This window comes from Protomyctophum parallelum (assembly GCF_964188405.1).
Source record: "Protomyctophum parallelum genome assembly, chromosome: 14".
Taxonomy (NCBI): Eukaryota; Metazoa; Chordata; class Actinopteri; order Myctophiformes; family Myctophidae; genus Protomyctophum; species Protomyctophum parallelum.
This window is the reverse complement of record NC_139709.1, coordinates 40,166,508-40,186,089: the sequence shown is the minus strand read 5'-3', so window position 1 is coordinate 40,186,089 and position 19,582 is coordinate 40,166,508. Positions and strand designations below refer to the sequence as shown.

Here is a 19,582-nt window from a genome sequence, read left to right as displayed (position 1 = left end):
GGAAGGTGCACGCACATGCACACGCACACACACACACAGAATAGATAAGCGCCTGAATTACGAGGCACCGGGTCAAACGAGATATATTGTACACGGAACAGAGAGGTGGTCCACTGTGCCTCAAGCCAAATTGAGGCTGGCCGCGGTGCATCTCAGGAGGTCATCGGGACCTGATGAAGATGTATTGACATCAAGGGGAACCACACGGTTGGTCAACGAGCGGAGACCACAACAGAAACGTCGTCACGTTGCTCCAGTGCCTTCCTTCTTCATATATATTGTACAACCATGAGTGTTAATGTACAAAACGGTTCATCCATTTATAACCCTGAGAGAATGTACAAAACCAGAGGTTCACGTGCCTTCGCCGTGCGCACATCTAGCTTAAACAAAAAGGAAAAAAAAGGCAATATATAAATCAATAAATAAATACGTAATCCCAGCATGCACCAGGCCGTGACTCAATATGCCTTGCGGTGCGCACCACGTAGTCTTCCTGAAGCTGATTGTTGCTATAGTATAGACTAGGGTATGCATAAAATGAGTGGCAAAGTGAGTTTAACGATGTTTAACGTCGTTTAATGCAATCAGATAGGACTCTTCTGTTTGGATGCATGGGCTGTCAAGGCCAGAAAGTCGTTTTTTGCCTACACAGTAGGTGTATGATGATGAAGTCACGTGCATACCCTCTCTTGGTGACATAAGGTTCTTACCCAGCCAGAATTCATCCTCTAGGTTTCCAAAGCCCACGCGATAGTCGCTCCACTTCCTGGAGAAGTCTGTGAGGCCGTTCTGTCGTCGCTGGAACACCTGCAAAAACACCAGAATGTGACGCTGACATTTGAGACAAATCAATCATCAGTACTGTTAAGTGTCTGTCACACACGATAAGGCACGCGCACGCAAGCCATGACCGCACACACAGACACGAGAGGCGACTTGCAGAACATCCAGTCGTGTAAATTAAGTACATTTACTCAAGTACTGTACTTAAGTACAATGTTTTCTTTTTAAATGTTTTTGTTTTGTGGCTTTCACCTTTTATTTTTATATATATATATTTTTATGGAGGGACAGACAGTAGGCTGACAGGAAATGGGGAGAGAGATGGGGGGGGTAGACATGCAGTAAAGGCCGTCGGGATCGGGAGTCGAGCCCGCGGCACACTGCCAGACTGGATTACCTGCCAAGGTGCCTGGACCGCTGAGCCATGGCCCAGGCCCTTAAGTACAATGTTGAGGTATTTTTTATTTACTTCAGTATTTCCATTTTTTTTTAACTTTTACTTCTACTCCACTACCTGTACATCTCAAAGGCAAATATTGTACTTTTTACTCCACTATCCCGGCCTAGTTACAGACAGGTACATAATACATAATCCACTTACATTGGAGCAATGCAGATCTGTGCCCTTTTATGGCACAGATCTGGTTTGCCAGAGCTTATTTAGATTAGACAAAAGATACATCTCTTCAGCCCTATATATATTTTGGCCGTTTGAAAATAGCCGATCTACAGGCTCCATTGTGAGATTGTAGATCTGATATTTTCAAAGGATTTTTATACATTTGAAGTTGTGAAATGGGATATTGTGCACAGTAAGTACTGCTCCTTACTTTTGGTATAAAGTAAGTATATTTTGATGCCAATACTTCTGTACTTTTTACTCAAGCACATTTTGAATACTGGAATTTCACAACCTATACATTGTAGTATTGCTACTTTTACACAAGTAAAAAACGCGTGATTACTTCTTCCATCACTGAGAACATTGAAGACAAGACACTATAAAAAAGTATACATCTTACAATCCAGCCTCCCTCGTCGGTGGTCATGTCGCAGTAGACCTGCACACCCTGGCTGGGGTCCCTCTGGATGTAGATGGTATAGGCGCCACTCAGCGTCTCTCCGTTCAGCAAGTGCTGGGCACAGTTCTGAGGCGTGCTGAAGAGACGGCTCCCTGCGGGAGAAAGAGAACAAGTGAAGCCAGGTGTTCTTCAGTATCACAGCAGTGTTTTAAAAACAATGGGCTGTGTGGGTGACCCATATAATGGATCCATGGAATTCATGGGTCACGACTATATAAACCCATATACGAGCTCACAACTCCTCGGGAGGATTTAGTTGTCACACGTACGTCAAATGTGTCCTCTGCAGGGAACAGTTAAGGGGTTAAGGGTCTTGTTCAGGGGTGTGAACCGTGGACAACCCTCACTAACCATTCAGCTATGGCTGCCCAGATATTAAACATGAAGACTATACATACTGTAAGTGATAGTGCCAGTGCAGCAGACAGTGGAGTATAATCATAGTCATATATGCATAACGCGATAATGCCTGTGTGATGGCCTGTGTCGAAGACTGGCACTGGGATAGGGCTCAGTGCTTGTTCAACAGCCTGGAAGGTGACAGGTGGAAACTGCTCCATACTCCGGTCCAACGGCTTTTGATACATTCAGTAGAATAGATTGTGGTTGGGGTAGCGAGTGTCCTTGATATTCCACTCAGCCGTGGCCACGCACTGCCTCTCCTATCCCTGAGGGAAGGCATCTCACTAATGCTTAGTCGGGAGTGGCACAGCTCGCATACCAGGCAGAGAAGCAGCACGTCAGGATGCTGTCATTGGTAATTGGTGCAGGTATACAGTAGTTATCAGATTCAGCCCGAAAGTTTTGATCATAATCAAAAAAAGAGTTTAATTGAAAGAATAAGACTTAAATTGAAAGTTTCACATTTTCCTTTTAACTTTGAGTTACAAGGAAGTTAGTTTAAATGTAACTTTGATTCACGTCTTCTGAATTTTAAATGGTGCATTTACATAGCGCCTTTATCCAAGGCGCTTTACATAGATTGTGCATTACATTCACCCATTCATACACCGATTGCGGCAGAAGCCATGCAAGGTACAGTACCAACCAGCACATCGGGAGCAATTTGGGGTTCAGTGTCTTGTCCAAGGACACTTCGACATGTATACAGGAGGAGCCGGGATTCGAACCGCCGACCCATGGATCATTGGACGACCTGCTCTACCTCCTGAGCCACAGTCGCACAATACATTATTTATTTTCATTTTTCACTTCCATTACAGTTTCTTTACTGGACCATTGGATTGTGGGCAGAGCATGCATCTACTGTAACTGAGAGGGTTGTGAAAACATGAGTGACAAGTGTTTTGTTTTTGTTTTGGTGACATTACGTAACATTGCCTACAGGAAACCTGCTGCCAAAGTACAATATGTTTTTGAAGATACTAAATAAATACAATAATGGGTAGTTTTTGTAAAATAGGAACATAATATAGCCTATGCCTATTGCCTACAATGGAGAGCTTTAAATGCATTATATTTAGTGGCTGCAACTTTAACAGGAACTTCTACGATCTGTGAACATTTTATTCAGATTATAAATTATACACTTAAATTGATCTAAAAGCAAATACAAGCTCACACTGAGCTAAAATCAATTTTAATGATACACTGTAAATGTGGTGATGTACATTAACAGCGGGGAGCCCAGCTAACAGGCCGGGCCGCTCCGTCGCTATAAAGTGCAAGTGCTGTTTTCGTATATGAATGAATACAGTCAACTGTGTATAGAGCAGACTATGCCACCTTTCTGTGCATGTACGGTTCTTACTCCTCAGCTATGCCACAGGTTCATTGAATAGGGAAAGACCAGTTTAGAATGCAATGGCACGTTTAATACATCAACACCCAAACGCACCAACAAAACACCCACAAACAAACAAAAAAGAATACCCTTCAGAAGTGAAAGAAAGCAAAGCACAGCACAGGGACATGTGCTCAGTGATGCCCTCGAGTAACTAAAATCTTTATATGTATACTACCTATCTATACATTTTAGCTCCTGAAATCTAAAATATATATATATAAAATACAGCGACTGTCAGTCTGTATAATTATGTAGGTTCAAGGAGACTAGCAATGCTGTATTTTGTCAACAGCATGGAACCGCATCCTTCACTAGTCTCATTTGTATGCTACGCTGAGTCCAAGCTAACTGCTGATACTGTGGAGAACATCTTTCACGTGCGGTTCAGTCCGCCTGGTAGCATCAAGGATCAGGAAGAGGAAGAGGAGGAGGAAGAGGAGGAGGAAGAGGAAGAGGAAGAGGAAGAGGAAGAAGAAGAGGAAGAGGAAGAGGAAGAGGAAGAGGAAGAGGAAGAGGAAGAGGAAGAGGAAGAGGAAGAGGAAGAGGAAGAGGAAGAGGAAGAGGAAGAGGAAGAGGAAGAGGAAGAGGAAGAAGAAGAAGCAGCAACAACTTTATGCCACAGAGCCCTCAAGTCTCTATTCTGGCTATAACATACTAGGCGAACATTCGCCAAAAAGAGGCAAACATTCGCTGAAAATAGCCGATGTATGTACAACCACAAAATGTACATATTTTTTCTTCTTCGCCCCACCCCAGAAAGAGTGGCAAGCCTGTCTCTGGAGGATGTCCTTGTTGTGTTTGTAGCCGGGCTGAAGGACATACAATACATCGTACAACAATACAGACATTAGCCACAGCAAGTAAAGCATATTTCCTTGGGCAAATGTATATGTGCAAATACAATCGAGATTCAAATCGTACACAGTCACAGCGGAGGGTCAAGAAGCCATGAATTTTAATATACAAAATCCCACCTGGGTTTGGTCTTCCTTATCTTTAGGTGATAAACAAAGGTTAAATAAGGACAGAGTTAACTATTATTCAAATACTGCAAATATTTACATTTGCATATATTTGAAGTGGATTTGGTAATTGAGGTCCTTGCGGTCTGTTGGCAGCGTACACAATGTGAATAATATATCCCATAGCCTGGAGCAATGGTGGGTCTGAGTTTACAAATTAAAATATTACATTTTCTTTTTAAAGTTGTCGTTGACTGATTTGAAAATTATTCTGGAGTTGAGGTCCTTGGCCTGCTGACAGCGTGCACAACAACTATGATGCCAGGTCTGCTGAGGACAGACACACATACAGAGGTGAATGCATTATCCCCTGGTCTGCTGCAGACAGACACACATACAGGGGTGAATGCATTATCCCCTGGTCTGCTGCAGACAGACACACATACAGGGGTGAATGCATTATCCCCTGGTCTGCTGCAGACAGACACACATACAGGGGTGAATGCATTATCCCCTGGTCTGCTGCAGACAGACACACATACAGGGGTGAATGCATTATCCCCTGGTCTGCTGCAGACAGACACACATACAGGGGTGAATGCATTATCCCCTGGTCTGCTGCAGACAGACACACATACAGGGGTGAATGCATTATCCCCTGGGGGAGATAAAGACCTGGGTTCTGCCTGGAAGGAAACTCTCATGCATGAACCTCCTTGTCAGGCCAGACTGTCAGGTATGATTTATACAGTTAAAAAAAAGAAAGAAAGAAAGATCGACAAGCGTTGCAATGCAACTGCAAAGCAACGAATTGTGAGCTTGTAAATCGTCTATTTCGTCAAGATTTGAGCTTGCATATCTGCTACTCTTGTGTGATGCTGCACACTATGAAAGTGTGCACGTGTGTGTGTGTGTGTGTGTGTGTGTGTGTGTGTACCTGTGGTGAATGTGGTGGATTCTATAGCGCTGGTGTCCATCCCTCTGGCTGCCTGCAGTCTGACTGTGAACTCTGTGGTCTCAGCCAACCCCTCCAGACGAATCCACGTATCCTCCGCATCCAGAATGAGCTCCTATGGTGTAAGCGCACGTGCGTGCACACACACACACCCACACACACACACACACACACACACACACACACACACACACACACACACACACACACACACACACACACACACACAGGTTCACATATCGTTGGGGTCGGGTAGAAACCTCTTATCTCAATATTTTACACTACAGTGTCACACAAAAGTATTGTCGCTTCGCGCCGTATTTTGAGTTTCGGACATATGAGGTTTCCACCCGACAGAGTCAGAGACTACAGGTATATGCACCCATAGTATACGCACACACACATATACAGTATATATCGTCATTGTCAGGCGGAAACTTTGTATGTCCTAAACCTATTTTAAAAACCTTTGAAAATTGTGAAAATAATAAAATTCATTTACGAAAAAACATAAGTTGAAATATGGAGATATGAGGTTTCTAGGTTAGGCACTCCTATGCACACACAGATCAGCATGCAGTAGCAGTACACTGATATAATCCCTTTATCCAGTGTAAATGTCAGGGATAAAGCTCCCCTGCCACATTGGAAACCCCAAACTTTGTTAATAGAACTCTGACTTCACTTGGTATAGTGATATAATATCTCAGGCAAAATATATATATTGTGGTACTGTAACCTTGCACTGATTCAAGAAGATCCTAACAACATTCCCTTGTTGTGCTCAATAATCATACCACCAGGATAGATAGAGCTCTGTTTAAAGGTTGGTCATCGTCATCATTTTTCGACCGCGGTCGAGATCATGGATTTCACAATGCCACGCCAGACTTTCCGGTCCTTCGTTGCCATCCCCAGTTCCTGCCTACTGATGCATGTGTCCCTATAGCGATGACATCAGGGAACGACAGTTTTCTACCTCTGGTCTGCTTTGAGTCAGGATTCCAGAGAAGAAGGGAAGATATAACCTCATTTTCAGCTCTGTAGCAGTGGCCAGCAAACTGCGCTCTTCTGGATCGGACCAGTGAAGAAACACGGGGAAGGTTGCCTTATATTAGATTAGTCGATGGGCGGCTCTTCCAAGACAGATTTTGCGCTCTCATTAGAAGGCGGGTGTCAGTGCCATCCAACCGTTTCTCTAATTTCTTTGTGTCCATGTCTCAGAGCCATAGAGTAGAATCAGCTCAACAGTCGTCCTAAATATTTTTACTTTTAACATCTTACTAAGCTGGGATGACCAGATCTTATGCATGTCATTGCAGGCTGACCAGGCCATAACCTTCCTAGTTTGAAAGTCCTTTTGGGAAGAAGATATATATGAACCCTTGTAGTCATCAACCTGTGTTTTTATAATGAGGTTATTGTTGTATTAGCATATATTTACGTATTCAGTTTTCGTCTCGTTGTGATAGTTGGAGTGCTGATGACCCTGAAAGATTTTTTTCCTACATATTCAATATTTATAAGGGAGATACGTGGAGGAGGGGGAGGGGGGTGCTGTCATAACAGAACACATAACTCGACATAACTCAATTTTCTTTTTTTAAATACATTTTTATCCCATGGTTTTGCAACCCATTTTTTCACCCAGTGTCAATTATCTAATGTAATCCTGGTCGCATACACTTCCTCTGCCAACCTTGGGAGGGCAGCGGACTGACCTCATGCTTATACTTCTATGCATGAGGAGTGAGTCCAAGCTGCTTCTTTTCACCGGACAGGGGAGAGTTTCCCCGGTTGGACGTAAACGCGTGGAAGGAACACATTATTCCAACTATTTTCTTTTTGTGGAAATGAATGTCATGAATGATGTCTCAATTGGCCACCATATTTATTTGTACAAATCTCAAGCAGCATGCCGTGTAGGGAGATTTTGTGTTCTCTCCGTGCATCTGTGTGTGTGTGTGTGTGTGTGTGTGTGTGTGTGTGTGTGTGTGTGTGCGCGCGTGTGTGCGCGTGCACGTGTGTGTGCGTGTGTGTTCTGCGTTATGTCTTTATCGGGTAAGACTTGAAGTGTTGTCAGTTCAGGCGGTTGGCAGCAATAAGCACTAAGTAGTAGTAGTAGTGTGTGTGTGTGTGTGTGTGTGTGTGTGTGTGTGTGTGTGTGCCTGTGAACTCAGTTGAACTGAAATGCATGTGCGTTCTCTTCCACCAGGGGCTATAATGACTTGGCAACACAAAATAAATAATTTAAATGAAATATTGAACCAGGAAAAAGTCACACATTTCCAGGCAATATGTCACTGTGAATTATTCAGCAGAGCAGGTGGTAAATGGTGTCTCTCTGTCTCTCTGACACTCTCTCTCTGCTTTCAGGGTCAAGATAAGAATTTCATTGCAACCTTTATACTGCAGATCAGTCTTAATAATGCTACATTTCTGCTCCGTCGTACATCAGTGTCACGTGCCAAAAAAAACCCCCAAAAACCCCTAGCTCGGTAAAGCTTAAGCTGAGGTTGTAAATCTTCACATTTTTGGCACGACATTGCCATTAGGGTGATATTGCATTTACGCACTCAGTATTAATTGCATATTGTTGCCGTCGGAGGAAACCTCATTATGTCCAAAAGCGTTACTTTTCACGTCACGATGTGACACGTCGTGAGCTTGTAGACGGGGGTGTTTTCGCTACTTTTGTAGCAAACTGTACTATGATGAAGTAGGGCATTAATTTACAGGGGAACACAATTACGGAAATACGACGACGCGAGGTTTCTGATTAAAACGATGCATGAGTGTGTAGTATAGGTGCTGTGTGTATGCATGTCGCATGACGCACGCGCATGTGTTTGAAAACACTTAACTAATGGTGATACACGTCCTCTACGTATGCGTGAATGCTAATGGAGTACCGAATAGGTCACTGCTTGATAAGAGATCGCCCCGGCAGATACCGGTCATAAATTGCTAAAGTCCATTATGTGGCTGTGCAGAGGGAGGTGGGCTGAATGGCTGCTATATGGTCAGGTTACAGCGGAGGTAATTGCGCTGCAATGTTTTCTGCCTTAGTAAGCAGGACCTCATTGATGACCCAATGTGAAACGACGTGGACAGCAGAATGTGAAGCCGGAGTTACACTTAGTTGGGTCTGGTATGCATGCCAATTGACTACGCAGACCGAGGCCATGTTGCCATTGGAGTTTGGAAGCGTTGTTTAATACATTGGTTTCCAACCTATTTATACTGAAGTACCACCTCAGAAAATATTTGGCTCTCCCAAGTACCACCATAACCGATACAGGAGCGTATACCTGCACATTTTGTGGCATTCCTACGCCAATAATGCTGCTGCTCTGACAAGACTCTGTCTAATCACAAATCAGCACAACTGATTATATATATATATATATTTTTTTAAGATATTCTTTTTGCGGCTTACGCCTTTTATTGATTTTTTTTTGTTTTTTTAAGGGACAGATAGTAGGCTGACAGGAAACGGGAGAGAGATGGGGGGATGACATGCGGTAAAGGCCGTGACTGATTATATTTCTAATGTGATTATTCTGTTCTCAAATATTCTATTAACGGCTACAGTAGTTGTGCTGTCATGCTTATTTCAGCCAATAGTAAACCTGTAGTAATATAAATATTTCATTCCACTTTAGTCTTTTTTTTCCTCCTTTTTGGGCGCTGTGTACCAACCAGAGTACCACTAGTGGTACTAGTACCAGTGGTTGGGAACCTCTGGTTTAATACAATCAGAGGACTTTTCTGTTTGGATGTATGGGCTGTCAAAGGCAAATTGCTCCTAGTTACCATTAAGTTAATGGCAAGATGGCCGCGATCTGCATAATTATGGTCAATAAGTCTATACTATTGTTCTAAGAACAAACAGTGCACAATGTTGATTCAGAATCATCAATTTGAAAACATTGGTTATGGTATCATGGCAACTACTTTTTGTTTGTGTTGTTTTCGATGGTGATTTAATGAATATAAAACATAATGTAAAATGTTGGCGATTAGAGGATATGAGAACAAACGACCAACGTATATTATTTCATGAAACCAATGAAAAGCATTATTAATAGTTTCTCTGGATCCATTGAAACATAAGTAACCGTTCTGGACATAAGCTTTCCACCCGACGGCAACTACAGTATGTACAGTACAGTACAGTACAGTACAGTACAGTACAGTACAGTACAGTACAGTACAGTACAGTACAGTACAGTACAGTACAGTACAGTACAGTACAGTACAGTACAGTACAGTACAGTGAGGATGCAGAGGCACAAAGGATGCAACACAGACCCCCAGCTGGAACCGACCCACCACAGCATTGGCACATGAGTTACTGACGCAAAAGAACAAGGAGCCGTCTTGAGTGACAGGGAAAATCGTTCACACCTATTAGCCGGAGATGCTCTTTGAAAATGGCACGCCACTTTGGAAATGGCATGCCACTTTGAAAATGGCATGCCACTTTTGGAAAAGTGACATGCCACTTTTCAAAGTGGTATGTCGGGCTGTTTTTCTGCCCCCTCAATATCGCAACTCTTCTATTAGATGGCTCTGGCTGACACCAACTGGTCAATGCTAACACCAGTACAAATCACTCAACACAGACATGATGTGTGTGAGACATATGGGTTCCCAACCATCCCTTGAAATTATAGTTCCCTTATTTGAAAAGATAAAAAATAAAATAAATTAAAAAAGTGTCCCTTATTGTACTTACTGTATAATGAACTGACAAACTGTTCCTTGTGTTTTGGGACTCAATCAATGACGCATCTTACAAGTTCAAACAGCTCATATACACAATATAATACCTTACCAGGTTCTTCAGACCTGTAAGGGTCTGTGGACCCTTCTTCTACGGATTACTGGGGATTATGTAGGAAGACAACCCATGTGTCTGAAATGTATAGTGGCGCCTTTGAGTATACACCGCTGCAGAGATTAAAATAGGGTGCCTTTTGCATCCCAAAACGCAGTTTATAGTTAAGGGGACGCAATAAAACAACGACCTCTGCATCCACGGGATGCACTACTGTTCTGGTTTTTATTCTAGTTCATTTAGTTTTTATTATAACCATATAAAATGAAATGGGAGTTAAATGCTGCAATTTGTGAAAATGGCAAAATATGACTCCTAACGTCGTTGATGTGGGACTCATCTAAAAGACCATCCCTGATGTGGGACTCATCTAAAAGACCATCCCTGATGTGGGACTCATCTAAAAGACCATCCCTGCATCCCGTGGACTCATTACATTGTAAACCTATTTACATCACTGCCGCCGTGTGTGCGCATGCGTGCGTGCGTGCGTGTCCTGTATCTCCATACGAACCTTGCGGCTGCCGTCGGCTGACTTGTAGGTGAGCATGTAATTGTCGATATCTGCCATTGGCGGCTGCCAGGAGATAAGCGCACTGCGGTGGTTCACCTCGCTGGCTGTCAGGTTCAGGGGTGCGTCCATGGCTATCAGACACACAACAACAACATCCATCACTTAGAACTGTAAGTCATCAGAGTTTCATGGCCAAATACTGGCCACACGAGGACTCACACAGGGGGAGAGCCCTGGAAGTGTGAAGTCTGTGGAAGAGATTGTATTCAAAGTGTACACCTTAACGTTAACCCATTCTGACCTGAGATCAGATTCAAAACATGTCTGACAGTTTTCTGAAAAAAAAATAGCAGACCTACAAGCTCGTAGCGCGCCACTCGGTGGCGCGCTATGAGCTTGTAGATCTGCTATTTTTCAATAGCTAAATTATAACATGATGCCAACACCAAAATTGGTTCCCACCCAAAATGGGTTAAGTAGCATTTCATGACTCAGTCAAACAAGATGGGTATCGGTGGTCACTGGAAAATGTACTCAATTGTAGTAAAAGTTATCAATACGGCAATGTACAGTAGAACTACTGTAAAAGTACAATAGTATTGGGCTATTGGCATCAAAACACATTTTCATAATGTTTTTTGTTTGCCTATAATGCATTCACAAAATAAGGACACCAGGGTTATTGTGGTTGAAATACTTTCTAATATTGAATCAATTCAAATGTTTAAAATGTAAATCACAATCAATTGCTTCCACAATTAAACCAGTTAATTATTTATGTCCAGAGACATCACATTTCAAGGATACATACACAAGTGTCACATATTATTAATTCAACCAATTATCGACATTATATAAACAATGATAAATCAGAGTACTCTAAACAAACCCTCACACTGTTGGCATGTTCCCCACACCCCACACACATCCCTTCAATGGAGGCAACAATCAATTATTAATCAACTTGAATCAAGCATCAAACAATATATATTATATATATATCAAATAAAGTCAAAATAATATAACTTTCTGCAACATACACAATAAAGAATTCAAACTTTAACCCTTTTGTGTCACAACCTTCCTGTTATAGGTCATGTGGGGAAAATAACACAGGAACTTAACCCACTAATGGCCAAGTTGCCAACCTAAAATAACATCTTATTGTGCCTTAGGCCAGCTTTGGCTGACTTTTTGAATGACAATAGAATAATGTGCGATATGACCACAATGTCACGAAATATCTCATTTTAAAGCTGCACATCTCTAGTTTACACCGAAAAACTAAATATGTTCCTAGCATGTTCCTTCGTTTACTTATAAGCACTTTAGTACACCTTGGTTTGACTTATCACTGAAACCAAGGTCTACTAAAAAGCTTATAAGTAAACGATGGAACAAGCTATAATCATAATTATTTTTTCATTGTAAAGTAGTGACTTGGAGCTATAAAATGAGACATTTCGTGACATTGTGGTCATATCTCACATTTTTCGATTGCCATTCAAAAAGTCGCCAAATCTGGCCAATGCTGGCCAATGCCCCATTTCTTAATTCGTCATTTTAATGCAATAAGAGGGATCAGCGATCTAAATACAATACATTAAGTTTTACTTTCGATTTCAAAGTAATACCCAAAGGTTCCACTTGATGGCAGGAACGTTCCATTATTCTGATTTTGACAAAAGTGTTAAATCTGGCTAAATCACTTCCTGTCAAACGAGGTAAACAAAGGAAGCTAATTTGACCCCTAGCTTATAGCTTGTCCGTCCGGATTGCTAAACTAACATTAGCTTTGTCATAACTTAGTCAGATTAAGCTTAAAAACGGCCAGGAACATCCCAAAATATCACATTTTTTGCCGCGGATCACATAGAGACGGCGCGCGTGCACGATAGTGCACGATCGCGCGGGTTTCGGCCGGTTTTTGGTAGATTACATAAAAATAATTACAAAAATGTCAAACAATTGCAATATTTTGTTATAAAAAGACGTACTGACAGGGCAGTACGTCTACTACGCAGATAACGTCATTGGCTTGGAGGGATTTGTTGATTTACTACGTCAATTAACATGGCAGTCTATGGGCTTGACGTAGCCTTGGCCATCAAGGAGTTAATACAGGTCGTTAAATGTATCATCAGTGGCAGGGTGAACTGCCACATATACCTACCTGTATAATTCCCAGAATAGATATTGTAGTTATGAAGTGGAATAAAGTCTTGTTTGACATACATTAAGGTAAGAAAGTCAAAGCCAAAATAGGAGTACCAAAAACTGAAAAATGTAACAACTGCACTGACATTTCTAAATACAATCTTCTTATCAAACAGGGGAATTCTGGAGTACGCTCTTCCTATCAAAATATTGTATTAGGTGCAAACAAGCATTTCAAATCTATAGTCTCTTGTTCAGAGGGAATATTGTAGTAGCATAAAGAGCCAAAGTAAATTTGACAACTTGACGGGTTTGACAATTTACCATGGAATATCTCTAATTGTGCAGCAGCAACGTCAGTGTCAATGGGAGTTCTGTCAGCCTGACTGGAGCAACATGTATTGCAGACAGTCAAAACCTCAGTGTTCATTTATCCATTTGTGTCTGCCTTGCTACCCCTGCTGGACACGGGTTGCTTGAAATTGTTTCCATTTACATGATTTACAAATCAGTTAGTCACGCTACTGTCCTTCCGCTGAGAACAAGACAAGCCTGGCAAGATGACAGACTGTCTGTGTCTGTTGCATGTAGCCGTGTGAAATGTTGGCAACAGTCGAGGTGATTGAGCTGTAAATGCGTCTTAATTGTCTTATAATTGTGCACGACGTTTGCTGTAATCCCCAGGTCCCAACAGTACGCAAGCAAAGCTTACTTGGTTTAAGGCTTAAGGAAGCATGTTGTTCTCTTCATATTGTGAGTGTGTAAACACGCGTATACAGTAGTATCAAGATGAAGCTTACAGTATATGGTGCATCTTGCCGCAGGTCTTATTTAGGACATGCTGTCTCACATACTCTTTTAATATCCCTGCGTTCGTGACAGTGAACAACAACAAATATTGAATTATTTAAAGGCTAAATAGGATTATGCAGATGGTGAAATCCCATATAACTGCAGGATTCAAATATAGGCAGCAACAGCAAAAGTGTATAAATTACAGAATTGTATCCCAGGCAGATACGCGCACGCATGCACGCGCACACGCACGCATGCACGCGCACACGCACGCATGCACGCGCACACGCACGCATGCACGCGCACACGCACGCACAGGAAATTGGGCACCGGTCCAGTTTATGAGCCAGGACCTAAGATTATCACTTCTCTCTGAAGTTGACAGTGACTTCTTACTCCATGCAGTAAGCACATTCATTCACCCATATGTATGTATCACCCTTGTCTTGGGATATTTTTCTGATTACAATGTCTCAATTGGGGAGCAGACTCAAGTTTACCAGCCATTACATCACACTTAACACGCAGTTGTTGTTTTTTTTTCTCTCTCCCCAAACAGCACTTTTAGCGAATGATTGATGATTACCGTGGCTTCTTTCCACAACTTACATCACTGGAGTTGGGGGTGACTTCTGCTTCCCTGTGTCGTAGGACAGGCCTTTTGACACAGCGGCAGCTCATTTTGATGCCACCTACTGCACGACACAGGTTGACTTTGTGTTGGGGAAGTGGTTTCCCGGGATTACGTCATACCTGCGGGGTGCATTGTCAGCCATTCGCTCACAGTGTGGTAGAGGTGATTACAAAGATTAGCTCCTGCTCTGCTAATAATAGCCTACTGCACTGTCAATGCTGACGAGTAGATGAAAGATCACCTACTTCTCCCCTCTGACTCTGTGACATTTTGATTATCAGCCGTCTCTCTCTCTCTCTCTCTCTCTCTCTCTCTCTCTCTCTCTCTCTCTCTCTCTCTAATTAAATAACATAACCCTTCAGTGACGGGCTGACAAGAATGCTCTGCCTTGTGTCATTAGCTAGTTTAGTTCAACGGCTGACCCAGGGTTGAGCCCAGAGCTAGCGCTCACACTCCAAAAAACTTCAGTAAAGCTCAAATGATGTCAAATCAACCATGTACCCTTGCCTTGTGGGTGACTGTGTTGTAGAGAAGGAGAATGTCCCCATGTTTGTTTTGAATGTGGGTGGTACCAGATTGTTGTTTCAGCTCCCTCTAGTATTGTGACTGTGGGTGCCACTCACTTTTTGAGGTAGTTAGTCAGGTATGTGGGTACTGAGGGCATTGTTTGTGTGTGTGTGTGTGTGTGTGTGTGTGTGTGTGTGTGTGTGTGTGTGTGTGTGTGTGTGTGTGTGTGTGTGATCATGTGTGTATATGTTGTACTAAATGTAGCTTTTAGCAAAGGTTCAATAAGGAAGATCTTAACCAACGCCTTTCAGCCTATCATAGCTCGTCATTTCCGTTCTCACTGTCAAAATCTGTTCACAAATCCTAGCACGGGCACTTTGCAGCAGCCAATCAGGTGATTTGACTCCGCCTTTAAATATCACTGCCTCTGACACTTAGCCATTCTCTTTTCAGTTTGCAACAAGCAACCTACACCTCCATGCCCAACTCCACCTTGTCATCTAGTGTTGAGAAGGAAGGAGGTTCATCTGCTCAGCTGCCACCACCAGCATCTAGACTCCAATGCTCCAACGGGGGGGGGGTTCTCCCTATTAAAAGCTAATCTTATTCAATAAATGCAATCGGAGTCTAATCGCCAAAATAATCTTCTGATATGAACGTTTGCCATTTTGCTCGCTAAACTGCTGCCAAAATAATCTTTCCAATAAACATTCGCTTATTCCATATTGGTATGATCTCTCCTTTCATTGAATTAACAGTGTGTGTTCGCCCCTGGATAACCTCACAGTGTCCAGGGCAACTCATCTCAGGTGGTGAATGGGCAGAAGCCTCACAGAGTAAGAGAGTTTTAAAGACAAGATAAGATGATGGAGAGAGGAGGAGGAAAGAAAACTGCGCTCTGCAGATTAGACTGAAAGGATTGTGTTGCTGTCGGGCAGAAACCTTGTATCGCCATATTCATTTATATGTTTTAACATTTAAAAGAATGTATAAATCATGCCCTACAGACGTGTCACACAAATGTTGCTGAACTGCGAGCTCACGACGCGTCACAACGGGGTGTGAGCTTCATTACATTTGTTTTAATGAAAGTGAAAGTGGTAGAAAGTTTGGAACTTCGAAGGTTTCCACGTGACGATATTCTACTGGGGTGAACCAGAGTCCACGTCTCCATATTGACGTGGGGGACGATCTTCCTCCAATAATCTCCCGGCCTCATCCTTTCTCTTCTCCACTGCTCCTCTCAGCCCATAATCGCCCCGTCCTGCCATATATCAAGCCGCCTCCTTTCCTATTCCTCCCACCCGCAAATCTCCTCAAAAATTTGCAGGGTCTTACATCACTTACTGCCGGCAAATCAGAGCACCTGTTTGAGCCAGAAAACCCCAGGTCACAGAAAATCTACTGAATGTTAAAAGTTCATGTTTTTTGGGTGCAATTGAGATTAGAAAACCTAAAAAAAATAAGAACAATTCCAAAACCTTTTTTTTTATGTCACAATCCCTTTAAAATTTATTAAAATAACCTGAATGTTCTTCAAACTAACACTAAAGGTCCCTGCACACTGGACACGTTCTGATTATCTACTCCGTCATCTCATCTCTGTCATACGCCTCGTCCTGTAATCCCCACAAACTGCCATTCCTATTCTGTTTGGCCAGAGAGGCTGAGTGGAAATGTGTTGTTGTTCCTCGCTGTCGTCACCTCATGCTGGTGGATCATGTTGCTTCAGCATTGGCATTATATATATATCTTGCCTTTGCAAACAGATGCGGCAGAGAGAGAGAGACAGAGAGAAGCACAGAGAGAGAGAGAGAGAATTGGGAAGGAGGGTGAGGCTTTTGAGAGCTTAATGATAAAACTGCCCACAGACTCAACCACTGCTTCTCACTGCAGCGCTCAAAACACAATATTTTCAGAGCAGTGGAATACGTTAAAAAATGGTTATGTAATGGTTGTGTAAGACATGGCGCGTGCGTGCGCGCGCTCGCACACACACACACACACACACACACACACACACACACACACACACACACACACACACGACTCTTTCTTCTCCTTCCTCCTTTATTCCCCCTCTCATCCACTCATTCTCTGCGTCTAATTAAACAGGTCGAGTGTCAGAGGGTACACAATCAGGTAAACAGGTGTTAGTTTTAGTCGCTGGCAGGTTTCCACAGTCCCAGCATCCTGCGACACACAGAGGACACTCAAAATGTGAATAAGATGACTGGGATTGTTTTTTTTTTTCATATCTAATCTCTCATTAAACAGGCTGTGTAAACGGATCCCGGGCAGTAAACACAAACAGCGGCAGTGGAGCAGATGGAAGAACGGTCTGAGGCGAGTCCTGGTTATAATCTGACTGTAGGGACTGGGTTGTTCAACGGGGTAGAGTAGATGTTGACTGTAGGGACTGGGCTGTTCAACGGGGTAGAGTAGATGTTGACTGTAGGGACTGGGTTGTTCAACGGGGTAGAGTAGATGTTGACTGTAGGGACTGGGTTGTTCAACGGGGTAGAGTAGATGTTGACTGTAGGGACTGGGTTGTTCAACGGGGTAGAGTAGATGTTGACTGTAGGGACTGGGCTGTTCAACGGGGTAGAGTAGATGTTGACTGTAGGGACTGGGTTGTTCAACGGGGTAGAGTAGATGTTGACTGTAGGGACTGGGCTGTTCAACGGGGTAGAGTAGATGTTGACTGTAGGGACTGGGCTGTTCAACGGGGTAGAGTAGATGTTGACTGTAGGGACTGGGCTGTTCAACGGGGTAGAGTAGATGTTGACTGTAGGGACTGGGTTGTTCAACGGGGTAGAGTAGATGTTGACTGTAGGGACTGGGCTGTTCAACGGGGTAGAGTAGATGTTGACTGTAGGGACTGGGTTGTTCAACGGGGTAGAGTAGATGTTGACTGTAGTGACTGGGTTGTTCAACGGGGTAGAGTAGATGTTGACTGTAGGGACTGGGTTGTTCAACGGGGTAGAGAAAATGTTGACTGTAGGGACTGGGTTGTTCAACGGGGTAGAGTAGATGTTGACTGTAGGGACTGGGTTGTTCAACGGGGTAGAGAAAATGTTGACTATAGTGACTGGGTTGTTCAACGGGGTAGAGTAGATGTTGACTGTAGGGACTGGGTTGTTCAACAGGGTAGAGTAGATGTCACGTCCGTGCGCTGGCTTTTTAATTGGGTGAGCCTATGGGCTTTGGATGTCTTATATTGGGGATTTGTTTGCTTTCATAATCTGCTGCTTTTGTAATCAATACTTTGGGGTTGACCCATTTTGGGCGGGAACCCCTTTTTAGAAAAATCGAAGAACGACTGACATAGAAACATAGCTTTTTCAGAAAACTGTCAGGATGTAGAAGACATTTTTAGAATCTGATCTCAGGTCAAAATGTGTTTTGAGGGTCGTTCAGACCTTCATCAGGCATCATGATGAAGCCTGATGAGTGTCTGAACGACCGAAACGTTGCTCAATAAATCTAATTCTAAGTGAAGACAGGTGTGCGGGATCCTTTTCTCTCTACTTCTCCAGTTCCAGTTATGTGCCACACCTGTCCACTGTAGGTGTGCAGAAGGACTTTTTTTTCTTCTAAGGGGTTAATGAACTGAAATGAACAACATTCTAATCTGTGATATAAGAAAAATGGGTTCAAAGTGGAAAAAGCAGCACTACTTATTTATCTCATTCTTATTTATTGAGAACGCTTAAATAAAAAAACTGTACTTTGCACAAATTGTTAAAGCAATTCCACTCTCCATCTCTTCCAATGGAGAGTGGAAATGGCAAATGTGACACATTCAGTCCCCATTGCGGTTGCACCGTCTGCTTAAAATGACTTGCGTGCGTCCAGGGATAATCTCACAAAACCCCTAGACCACTTTCTTGTGCACATTGCCAGTAGGCCAACAAAGGAAGTCCAACAATATCTAACTTTTACTATACTTGCGCAAGCAGAGCGCACAAGTATTGAGGTTGGCTGGACCAAAAGTGGTATGTATGTATGCATAGATACCCCCAATTGGCTGTTGATGGTGACGTAATTAAGATATGTTTCAGTGTTGGGTGGGTAAAAGGTAACGTATGTATGTATACTTGTATGTACAGTATGTCAGTAAGAATGGTGGTCTCTTATTGGCTGTTGATGGTGACGTAACTAAGGTACGCTTCAAGGTAGGTATAAGGTCAATAACGGGTCAAAAAGGATTTAGAACAGCAGTTGTAATATTCATTAGTTAGTAGCAGTACTTGCGCACTCTGCTTGCACACAAGTAGGTCATGTATGGCCTACGTGTGTGCGTGTTGGCACCTCGACAGAGTGCATTTCAAGTTTCATAATGGGGTCTACAGAGATGTGGATCTCGAGATCCAGATGATCAAATCTGTCTTTGCATTTTAATTGTCCTTCTGTTTTTCCCCCTTGTGTAGTCTCACTGAGGACTGGAAATAGTCAGTAAGTCTGAAGCTATTTAATATTCAGGAAAGAAAAAAGGAAGGAATTGTGATGCCCATCGGTGATCGGTCTCATGGTACAC

The 19,582-nt window shown here is 42.8% G+C and overlaps 1 protein-coding gene across 1 annotated transcript in view; it reads right to left on the bottom strand.

Moving 5' to 3' along the window:
* tnr (tenascin R (restrictin, janusin)) overlaps window positions 1–19,582 on the bottom strand; it is a 111,063-nt gene that overhangs the window by 17,201 nt on the left and 74,280 nt on the right. Inside the window, 4 exon segments of the mRNA XM_083781686.1 lie at window positions 714–810; window positions 1,809–1,960; window positions 5,575–5,707; window positions 10,950–11,080. Of these exon segments, the coding sequence (XP_083637812.1) occupies window positions 714–810; window positions 1,809–1,960; window positions 5,575–5,707; window positions 10,950–11,080 (513 nt within the window).